General features: G+C 39.0%; 1 protein-coding gene across 1 annotated transcript in view; it reads left to right on the top strand.

Annotated features, from left to right (window-relative positions):
• The window catches only part of LOC106143123 (protein son of sevenless), a 49721-nt gene that overhangs the window by 29730 nt on the left and 7222 nt on the right, over positions 1-12769 (top strand). The window contains exons 24-32 of the mRNA XM_060953046.1: positions 3876-3984; positions 4986-5178; positions 6305-6361; positions 6741-6867; positions 7561-7639; positions 9633-9699; positions 11334-11387; positions 11975-12048; positions 12456-12538. Of these exons, the coding sequence (XP_060809029.1) occupies positions 3876-3984; positions 4986-5178; positions 6305-6361; positions 6741-6867; positions 7561-7639; positions 9633-9699; positions 11334-11387; positions 11975-12048; positions 12456-12538 (843 nt within the window). The remainder of the gene's footprint in view (positions 1-3875; positions 3985-4985; positions 5179-6304; positions 6362-6740; positions 6868-7560; positions 7640-9632; positions 9700-11333; positions 11388-11974; positions 12049-12455; positions 12539-12769) is intronic.

Raw genomic sequence — 12769 nt, 5'->3', positions numbered from 1 at the left:
AAAGGTAATTAGTACAATAAAAGCAAATCCTCGAAATACTAGAATAAATTAAGGAATTAGGGCGAGAGGTGGTGCAAATAAATGGTTTTTACTGTAAAGATTTTTTAACTTTACTACTTAAGTGCCCTAAATATTACTTAATATTGGGTTAGTTGCTTTTAATGTAATATTAAAATATCCCATAACTCACTAAAATGTTACAAATATGTTGGTAAAACGAGTTTAAAACACAATTTTGTCGGCCTTAATACTTTATTATGTATAAAAACTATACCAAATAGTACAATCATCATCATCAATGTTGTTAAAATAAAAAAACAATTCTTTATTAATTTAACATAACCAAAATCAAATAAAAAACGTCATACAAAAAGTCTGCAGTTTTAGTGGCTGATTCGTTTAGGTCTGAAGATCCTCTACTGTTATCATCTGAAATATAAAATGTGCATAAGTAGTTGTTCTCTGCTAACTTGCAAATACATATATAAAATCACGCCTCCTTCCCGGAGGGGTAAGCAGAGACTATCCCTTTCCACTTGCCACGATCTCTGCACACTTCCTTCGCTTCATCCACATTCATAACTCTCTTCATGCAAGCTCAGCGGTTTCGGGTACTCTTGACCTGAACCTTTACCAGGACGTTCTTAATTTGATCAAGATACGTTCGTCTAGGTCTTCCCACTCCGACCTTTCCCTCCACACTCTCCTTGTATATCTGCTTAGTCAACCTGCTTTCATTCATCCTCTCCACATGACCGAACCATCTTAACATACCCTTTTCTATTCCTGTAACTACATCTCACATCTTCACATCACAACATTCACTTATCACGCTGTTCTTTATCCGGTGACTCAATTTCAGACCGATCATACATCTTAACGCTCTCATTTCCACTGCATTTATTCTGCTTTCGTGCTTCTTTTGCCATACTCAACTTTCACTCCCATACATTAATGTCGGGACCAACACGCCCCTATGCACAGCCAGTCGAGCGTTTTTGGATAGTTTCTGACTGCTCATAAAGGCATGCAAAGCTCCATTCACCATGTTCCCCGCGTTCACTCTCCTTTCAATATCACTATCACACTTGCCATCTGATGTAAACTTTGATCCTAGATACACAAACTCTTTCACTTGCTCAACTTTTTCTCCTCCAATCAAAATATTACATGCTGCCATTTCTTTCTCCATTTCAAAAAAACAGTGTTTTAGTTTTACATACGTTCACTTTCATTCTTTTCTCTTTCAAAGCTTCATGCATACAGTTTACCATCTCCTGTAACTCTTCCGCTGATGACGCCAGTATAACCTGATCATCGGTATAGAGCAGACATTTGACGAGTAACTCATTCATCCTTAATCCACTTTCAGACTCTTTCAAATCTATCAAACAACTATCCATAAATAGGTCCTCGGCCGCTTCTCCAACACAAATTGAAAAGGCAGTACAACTGACTAGCTAATACGCCTTGTCCTGCTTTTAGCATCTCGACCGACACTCCAGACATACCCAGCAGCCTTACCCGCTTTCATACTCTTAAGTGCTTTCACAATTTCGAACATTTCAATTTCGCCTTCCATCTCATTCTCTTTTTCTTCGCAATAACATAAATTTTTAATATTTCCTTCCTTTTTTTTCAAATAAACTTTCAAAATACTCCTTCCATATCTTAACACACATTCTTCTCCTTTCACAACGCTACCATCCTGGCATCTAATCCTGGTCAACTCTCTGGTTATAGTTTTACCTCGGGCTAACCTTACGGATTTCCAGAATACTTTCAAAAATTTGCAAATATTCTATTCAATACATAAAATGAATGAACCGATTTAGACATGAAAAGACTAGGAGTCGTCGAAAGCCTAAAAGGCGAGGTAAATTAGAAAAGGGGTGATAGGGGAGATGATGCATCATCTCTCCTGTCACCCCAGATGGATAGACAGACAGACGGACAGCGGAGGTTTAGTAATACGGTCCCGTTTTACCCTTTGGGTACGGAACCCTAAAAATAATGTGCACATATAAATTCACTTTCAAAACATAACAACTATAGACATTCATTTAAATATCTTTAATTAGCAAATAAATAGCATGGTAACATATATGAAATGGTAGCTAGACATGTAATTTTTTGCCATAAGCACTTATACAAGCACTTACGGTCAAATCCGATGGGCTAGATTCTTCCGCATTTACACTGACTATTAAAGTATTATTATAGTCACCTAAAAATAAACGATCATCATCACATGCACATTCTTATGTTAGTAGATATAAAAACTGTTGTAAAATATTGTTAACTAGCTGTGCAAATGTGTGCACCGTTATAGGATTAGTTCCTGAGATTATCGCGTTCAAACAAACAAACAAAGAAAAATTCTCTTCAGCTTTATAATATTAGTATGATTAAACAAACAAAATAAGCCTTCCCGCCACCCCAGGTCGCACGTAAGTAGGTATTTATCTTAGTAGATGAAAAATTATTTATCGTCAGAAATCATCGGTAAAGTACCTACATGCGTAATATGATATTGTGCTATAGTTAGGTGTAATACAATCAAAATATAGATCATAATAATACATTCCGTTTCAATTTTCAACTAAGTAGGTAACAAAATCATTCTTACAAAAATCTAACCTAAAATTAATTACGTAATGATTTTACTTACCCGCTTTTTTCGTATTATTACTTTCACCACATATAAGGTTTAACATTTTTCTAGATCTGGAACTCATTACTATAAAATTATACACACAAAACAACAAATTTAACGATTCAACGCAGACGCACAGTAAGAGTGACGGTTGAAACGCGACTTACACGGTTTTTGCTGACGGGCTGAATGAAATCAAAGTTTAAAGCTTACAAGTAAAGCCAACAAAACTACTTTATAAAATTTTGCTTGTAGATAATATTTATTTACGAGGAAAATATGAATCAGTAAAAAGGACTAACAGATTATTAAATATTTCGTAAGTAGGTAACATAGAGAATTTTATCTAACAAGTAAATGCTAAAAGCTTGCTAGTATTGTTAAGTATATTTTTGCAGTACTTGAATATTTTTTTTTTGACAAAATTTAACATGCCAAATCCATTGAAAATACGATTACTGATATTTTTTGTAAATTTTATTTAAACATTTTATTTAACCACTACACATTACTGTTTTACTGTACAATATTTTCAAAATTACATTGTAAGATATCTTAGCGAAAAGCTAAATCAGGAATGAAGCGTCATATCAAAAAACGGGTTTTACCAGCGTATAGAGCTTGAAAAGGAGATTATGAAGGTGCACTTAACTCAGTTTTGACAAAAAGTGACTTTAATTGGTTTTTGCAGTAAGGGGACGATATATTTAGAGAGTAATTGTTAATTTCCCCACACTACACTGTTATGGAATTAAATTAAAATTCATTAATTTTTTTTAAACATACATACATACATATAATCACGTCTATATCCCTTGCGGGGTAGACAGAGCCAACAGTCTTGAAAAGACTGATAGGCTACATTGAGCTGTTTGGCTTAGTGATAGAATTGAGATTCAAATAGTGACAGGTTGCTAGCCCAACGCCTAGAAAAGAATCCCAAGTTTGTTAACCTATCCCTTAGTCGCCTTTTACGACATCCATGGTAAAGAGATGTAGTGGTCCTATTCTTTTTTTTTTATTGGTGCCGGGAACCGCACGGCCCATTATTGAAACTTCATTAAATTTGGAAGAATCCCATGGTCAACACAATTATTGAATATACATACATATATGCTAAGTGACTTAGCATACATGTATGTATATTATATTATCAATATTATACTTAGCCTGAGTCCCTTATAGCTAGATTATATAAAGATGTTTCTCTCCACTACAGCCTCGGAGGTATCCCGAACTGTCTCTGAAGCAAGTGAAGGTGTCACGGCGAGCTCACCACGACGTGGCCAATAACAGCACCAGCAGCGGTGGTGGGGATGATACGCTCAGTGAGTTTTATTCACACAGTCACGTCTATATCCTATGCGGGGTAGACACGGTCTTGGAGGGACTGAACAGCCACATTCAGCTGTTTGGCTTGATGGTTTCAATTGAGATTCGAATAGTGATAGGTTAGGTAGGCTGAGTGAAGGATTCTATGCCTTAGTCGCCTTTTACGATGTCCATAGGAAAGTGGACAATAAGTGAACTTAATGCTGGTAGCGTTCTCTACCAGTCAACTTTTAGACAATAGCTCTATTAAATAATGTTACAAGTATCAAATTGAAAAAGCACTAAATAATATTAAAAAATTCGTGAGAAACCAGTACATTTAGACAACTGAATGTTTATAATTTACAATCCGATATGGTTGAAACTTTCATGCAAAGATTCCGGAGGTCAGACGGGAGTCGCTTCGTGTAAAAACCTGACTCACCAAATTCAGGATAGATGGTCAAAGGCGCACCCCGGGCTCCTCTCCAGAGTGGTGAGGATGCGACTAGGACTAAAGTAAATTAAATTAAGTAGTCTAAAATTATAAATAAATAAACATGTATATACGGGACAAATTACACAGATTGAGTTAGCCTCGAAGTAAGTTCGAGACTTGTGTTACGAGATACTAACTCAACGATACTATATTTTATAGTAAATACTTATATAGATAAACATTCTAGACCCAGGCCAATCAGAGAAAACTATATTTTATAGTAAATGTTTATATAGATAAACATCCAAGACCCAGGCCAATCAGAGAAAGTTCTTTTCTCATCATACCCTGACCGGGAATCGAATCCTAAAACCAAGTTTACCGCCGCTTCCCAAATATGGAGTGCCGAAAGTCGCGACGACGTAACAATGTGCACTGCAGCATTTCCTCATGTTGCAATCAGTGCCGAAAGACGCGACGCGGTAACAAAGTGCACTGCAGCATTTCCTCATGTTGCAATCAGTGTCGAAAGTCGCGACGCGGTAACAAAGTGCACTGCAGCATTGCATCATGTTACAGGCGTGTCGCAGCTGTCGCCGACCAGCGGCAGCTCGTGGGACGGCGCGTCCGTGTCGTCGCTGCAGCTCGACGACCGGAAACAAGATGGCGTCGCCAGCCCGCGGCCGGAGCGCGAGCGGCCCGGCGGCTTCGCGCAGCTCAGCCTCATCGACAAGGGCCGGCAGCTGTTCGACAAGGGGAAGACTCCCAGCAGGTATAAAATACATACATACATACATAAAATCACGCCTCTTTCCCGGAGCGGTAGGCAGAGACTACCTCTTTCCACTTGCCACGATTTCTGCATATTTCCTTCGCTTCATCCACATTCATAACTCTCTTCGTGCAAGCTCGGCGGTTTCTAGTACTCTCGACCTGACCCTTTACCAGGACTTCCTTAATTTGATCAAGATACGTTCGTCTAGGTCTTCCCACTCCGACCTTTCCCTCCACACTCTCCATGTATATCTGCTTAGTCAACCTGTTTACCTGTGTTTGTATAGAATACAATAGATTTATTTTCAAAATTGGATACAAGGTATCACTTATTGACGTCGCATCACTTAAATCTAATTTTAATTACTGCCGCTTCCAAAGCGCGTGGGTAGAAGAAGCGGTGGAGCAAACTACTTTGCAGCATTTTCATCGGACGTCAACGTATCGTTAAGGACCAATGATGCCCGAAAACAAGAATGCATTGCCTTTTGTCAAAATATTAAAAAATAAAATGTCACTGTCATTTTCCTTGTAAAAAAAATAATCGTCGACGGCCTCTGTGGCTCAGCGGTAGTACGCTTGACTGTGACACCGGAGGTCCCGGGTTCGAATCCCGGCCAGGGCATGATGAGAAAAGAACTTTTTCTGATTGTCCTGGGTCTTGGATGTTTATCTATATAAGTATTTATTATAAAATATAGTATCGTTGAGTTAGTATCTCGTAACACAAGTTTCGAACTTACTTCGAGGCTAACTCAATCAGTGTAATTTGTCCCATATATATTTATATTTATATTTATTTATAATTTTCACTTTTGGCGGCATCGCCGGGTTTACGCGCTCTATATAAAACTTTTGTTACACTAAATTTCAAGAAAATTTAGTTTTTATTGGCACCGGTGTGTCAAGCGAAGTTGTTTGTTTGTATACTCATTACACATAAAAAGAAATGTAACAAAAATAGAACAGTAGTCTGTAATGGTCGCTTTTTTTTTTCAATTTGTTTTAGTTTTAATTTTGCTCATTCCTTTAAATGTTTATAAGATAAACTTAATTGAATAAAAAAAGATATGCTGAGGTTAAATACATATATATATATATTTATATATTGATAATGTTTTTAGATGTAATCGAGACGAGCCGCCGTCGCCCCGAGACAGACATTCTCCGCGACACGACAGGTAATTTATGCATACATACATACATATGGTCACGTCTATATCCCTTGCGGGGTAGACAGAGCGAACAGGCTTGAAAAGACTATCTAACTAGCTATTTGGCTTAATGATATATTTGAGATTCAGATAGTGATAGGTTGCTAGCCCATCGCCTAAAAACGAATCCCAGGTTTGTAAGCCTATCCCTTAGTTGCCTTTTACGACATCCATGGGAAAGAGATGGAGTAGTCCTATTCTTTTTGTATTGGTGCCGGGAACCACACGGCAATTCAAAAATTCATATATATCATATATATATTAGTATGTTTTTCTATGTAGTTTATTATTGTCATTTATTAAAACATTTGAAGTAAATTTTATTTATTTACTTTTTTTTCTCCAGGCAACCATCTTTAGGCAGCGTGCCCGAGCGAAAACCTCAGGCGTTATCGCCACGGGGTGCCATAGTGGACGCCGAATTGTTCTACTCAAGGAGTGCTGAACATTTGGCCGGGAGACGGGTTGACCAGGTAGACCCATCTGATGCCTTAGCTAGCCTTTACAGCCGTCTAGAGCCGTCTCTGCATAGTGGACGCCGAGTTGTTCTACTCAAGAAGTGCTGAACATTTGGCTTGAAGAAGGGTAGTCTATTTAGACTTTCCTTATCCTTTTATCACCTTTAACCCTTAGTTAGATAAGTTCCTTTCAAAAATAATCTTCATAAAAAATAACGTTATAAATGTAGACAATGTGCATTCGTCCACGATTTAGATTTAAGTGATCTATATTTGTAAATTGACATCCTATGAAAACGCTTCAGTGTAGTTTTTTCCGCCGCTTCTTCTACCCACGCGCTTTGGAAGCGGCAGTAGTTATAATGAGATTTAAGTGATGTGACGTCAATAAGTGATACGTTGTGTCCAATTTAGAAAATGAATGTATTGCAGTGAGTGCATGAGTGCCGTGTGGTTCCCGGCACTAATACAAAAAAGAATAGGACCACTCCATCTCTTTCCCATGGATGTCGTAAAAGGCGACTAAGGAATAGGCTTACAAACTTGGGATTCTTTTTAGGCGATGGGCTAGCAACCTGCCACTATTCGAATCTCAATTCTATCATTAAGCCAAATAGCTGAGCGTGGCCATTCGGTCTTTTCAAGACTGTTGTCTCTGTCTACCCCGCAAGGGATAGTGACCATATGTATGTATGTAATGTATTGCAGGAGCGCGTGCCGCCGCTGCTCCCGCGCAGCAGCGTGTCGGCGCCCGCCGTGCCGCCGCGCCCGCAGCCGCCGCTCGCGGGTGAGTATATTGCGTTCTATACAGACAAATCCCACGTTCTATACATACATATCCACGTTCTATACATACATATCCACGTTCTATACATACACATCCCACGTTCTATACATACATATCCCACGTTCTATACATACATATCCACGTTCTATACATACATATCCCACGTTCTATACATACATATCCACGTTCTATACATACATATCCACGTTCTATACATACACATCCCACGTTCTATACATACATATCCCACGTTCTATACATACACATCCCACGTTCTATACATACATATCCCACGTTCTATACATACATATCCACGTTCTATACATACATATCCCACGTTCTATACATACACATCCCACGTTCTATACAGACATATCCCACGTTCTATACATACATATCCACGTTCTATACATACACATACCACGTTCTATACATACATATCCCACGTTCTATACATACACATCCCACGTTCTATACATACATATCCCACGTTCTATACATACATATCCACGTTCTATACATACATATCCCACGTTCTATACATACACATCCCACGTTCTATACAGACATATCCCACGTTCTATACATACATATCCACGTTCTATACATACACATCCCACGTTCTATACATACATATCCACGTTCTATACATACATATCCACGTTCTATACATACATATCCCACGTTCTATACATACATATCCCACTTTCTATACAGACACATCCCACGTTCTATACAGACATATCCCACGTTCTATACATACATATCCACGTTCTATACATACACATCCCACGTTCTATACATACATATCCCACGTTCTATACATACATGTCCACGTTCTATACATACATATCCCACGTTCTATACATACACATCCCACGTTCTATACAGACATATCCCACGTTCTATACAGACATATCCCACGTTCTATACATACATATCCCACGTTCTATACATACACATCCCACGTTCTATACAGACATATCCCACGTTCTATACAGACATATCCTACGTTCTATACATACATATCCACGTTCTATACATACACATCCCACGTTCTATACATACATATCCCACGTTCTATACATACATATCCCACGTTCTATACAGACATATCCCACGTTCTATACATACATATCCCACGTTCTAGACAGACATATCCCACGTTCTATACATACATATCCCACGTTCTATACATACATATCCCACGTTCTATACATACAATACATATCCCACGTTCTAGACAGACATATCCCACGTTCTATACATACATATCCCACGTTCTATACAGACATATCCCACGTTCTATACATACATATCCCACGTTCTATACATACATATCCCACGTTCTATACATACATATCCCACGTACTATACATTCATATCCCACGTTCGATTTAGATTTTTTCGCTGTTTTTTTTTGTGACCGTGTGGTTTCCGGCACCAATAGAAAATAAAATGGGAGAACCGCTCCATATCGTCCCATGAATGTCGTACAAGGTGACTAAGAGGAAAATAAAGTTGGGATTCCACTTGTAGTTCTTTTAAGGCAATGAGCTAACAACCTGTCACTGTTTGAATCTCAATTCTATTATGAAGCAATACAGCCGAATGTGGCTATTCAGTTTATTCAGTACTGTTGGCTCTGCCTACCCAGTCAAGGAATAAAGACGTGATCATATGTATATATGTATGAAAAACATAATAAATAATATTATTATTTTTTTCGTAAAATTGCGTACCGTACTGATTATGTAACAATGTTGTATAACACATTCACATTATCTGACACTAGCTGTGCCCGCGACTTTGTCCGCGTGGAATAGTTATTTAGGACATCATTGAAGCCCTCAAGGATGAATAGTTTTCCCCGTTTTTTTCACATTTTCCATTATTTATTCGCTCCTTATAGTTGCAGCGTGATGTTATATAGCCTAAAGCCTTTCTCGATAAATGGTCTATTCAACTAGTATATATATATATAATTTTACAGCAAGCGAAACCCCACCACCCTCACCCCCTGAGCGGCCGATGCCGAGCCCCAAGCACGACTTGCAACGGTCAGTATGACATTACAATCATCATCATCATCATCATCATATTTATCATCATAACCATAGATCGGAATAGGTAGATTGAATTGGGGTCAATGAACTGAAACGTATATACATATTAACGGACATGCCTCCGTACGGGATTGCGGGATTTGTAAATTATTAAGATTTTTTCTGGAATTTTTACAAGTGGGATGAAGAATATATTAGTGGTAGCTGTTTTCCCCCGACTTCGTTCACGTAAATTGTAGTCCTATGTTACCCGCGGACAATGTAGTTTACTGTAAGTGTAAGAATTTTTAAAATTTCATCATTTCATTTTATATAATAATAATCTGATTGACTGGCCTTCTATAGCAAAAAAAGTTTTGGAATGGTACAACTAGTAGCAAATGGAATCCCGGATAAGAGGCTTATCCATGTTATGCTTTCTATGGTAATTCATGATGCAAGTACATAAAATCAATCTACCTATTCCGATCTATGATCATAACTCATGAAGACAGTTATGAATGTGGATGAAGCGAAGGAAGTGTGCAGAGATCGTGGCAAGTGGAAAGATGTAGTCTCTGCCCACCCCTCCGGGAAAGAGGCGTGATTTTGTGTTATGTTTATATATCATCATCGTCCTCATCAGCATTAATAACCTCGTTGGCAGTGCCGTGTGGTTCCCGGCACCTATAGAAAAAAGAATAGGACCACTCCGTCTCTTCCCCACGGATTTCGTAAAAGGCGACTAAGGGATAGGCTTATAAACTTGGGATTCTACTTTTAGGCGATGGGCTAGCAACCTGTCACTATTTGAATATCAATTCTATCTTAAAGCCAAATAGCTCAACGTGGCCTTTTCAAGACTGTTGGCTCTGTCTACCCCGCAAGGGATATAGACGTGACTATATGTATGTATGTAGGTTTTAGAGATCATAATTATCATCGGATTTGTAATTCCATACTAATTTACTACTATCACTACATGTGGTGTAAGTCGATATGTTCGTATATCTGTTTCGGCTGTTATCGTAAACTATGTTAACTCATTTACGTGATGGCAGACGGGCAAGCGAGACGCAAAAGGTATTACATACATGTAGTTACGTCTTTAATAATCACGGGGTAGACAGAGCCAACAGTCTAGAAGGCCACGTTCAGCTGTATGGCTTAATGATAGATTTTTTTTTATTACATTTTGTCTTAAACGTGATGGGTTTTGAGTTCTTTGGTTACAATTGTGTGGTTACCAGTACTTTTGAATAGGACCACTCAATATATTTCCCATTGATGTCGTAATGGGCGACTAAGGGTAAGGCTTATTAGGAACGCGGCCTGTCAGTCTTTTCAAGACTGTTGGCTCTGTACCTAAATCTTTTTAAAATTGGCAATCCACAAAATATATATATCAACATTTTGATTTTTTATATTACACTAGCGACCCGCCCCGGCTTCACACGGGTGCATAATTCGGAAAAAATTATACATAAAAACCTTCCTCTTGAATCACTCTACCTGTTACAAAAAACCGCATCAAAACCGTTGCGTAATTTTAAAGATTTAAGCACACAGACAAACAGACTAAAATAGCGACTTTGTTTTATACTATGTAGTGATTATAATTGAAATATGTGTGTTTGTCTGTTTTGTAGTGTCGCGGCGATGTCCCCCGGACCGGCTACGGCAAGTCCTGTGCCAGCTGACAGGTATGACTTTATGTACATACATACATACATACATATGGTCACGTCTATATCCCTTGCGGGGTAGACAGAGCCAACAGTCTTGAAAAGAATGAATCATTTCTTATTCCAAATCAATATTTAAATGCCTTTGTAGACCTATTTTCTGTATCTGTATTTTAACAAAAAAAAAAACGGTCAAGTGCGAGTCGGAATCGCGCAATAAGGGTTCCTTACAATCATCACCTTTCTTATATAAATCTTTTATTTACTTTTTAAAAACGAACCCAAAAATTTACAATATTATGCAGCATTACCAACGCCCTGGCAAAGGGTCAGGTCAAAAGTACCCGAAACCGCCGAGCTTGCATGAAGAGAGTTATGAATGTGGATGAAGCGAAGGAAGTGTGCAGGGAGCGTGGCAAGTGGATATATGTAGTCTCTGCCTACCCCTCCGGGATAGAGGCGTGATTTTATGTTATGTTATGTTTTATAGATATCAAAAACATAGTATGTATGTTATTACAAAATAAATTAAGAGCAAACCTTGCCGTTTCGGGTCTTTGTTTTATAGATATCAAAAACATATACATATAATTTATCGTTTGCAGGAGCCCTGCGTTCAGTTTCCCCGCGCGGGGAGCCCCGACGCCTTCGCCCCCCGCGCCCCCGCTCACTCCTCATCGTAAGTGGAGTCTTTATTGTGACATACACTATCGTACATACATACAGACATATAATCACGTCTATATCCCTTGCGGGGTGGACAGAGCCGAACAGTCCTGAGCGGACTGATAGGCCACGTTCAGCTATTTGGCTTTAAGATAGAATTGAGATTCGAATAGTGACAAGTTGCTAGCCTATCGCCTAAAAAAAGAATCTCAAGTTTGTAAGCCTATCCCTTAGTCGCCTTTTACGACATCCATGGGAAACAGATGGAGTGGTCTATATTCTTTTTTGTATTGGTGCCGGGAATCACACGGCACTCTTGTACTATTAAACACATAATACGTATTATAATTTAAAAAAAAAATTATATTTATATCGGTCAAATAAATAAAGTTAAGTGTTTTGTCAATGTGTTTGTGTCAGCGGGCGCGTGGTGCGGCACCCCGCCGCCGCTGCCGCCGCGCCGCCGCCGCGACTCCGCCGCGCCCGCCACGCCCGGCCCGCAGGTAGGCCTCCTCCGCACACACACACGGCCACGTCTGTGTCCCAGACAGAGCCAGCTGGCTTGGAAGACCAATAGGCCGCGTTCAGCTGTTTGAATTTAATGATAGAATTATTGAGATTCTGTATCGCAGGTAGGCCTCCTCTGGACATACATAAGGTCACGTCTGTGTCCCAGACAGAGCCAGCTGGCTTGGAAGACCGATAGGAGGTTCAGTTGTTTGGTTTCTCTGTAC

This window comes from Amyelois transitella, chromosome 30 (genome assembly GCF_032362555.1).
Source record: "Amyelois transitella isolate CPQ chromosome 30, ilAmyTran1.1, whole genome shotgun sequence".
NCBI lineage: Eukaryota > Metazoa > Arthropoda > Insecta > Lepidoptera > Pyralidae > Amyelois > Amyelois transitella.
This window is presented reverse-complemented; position numbering and strand designations above follow the sequence as displayed.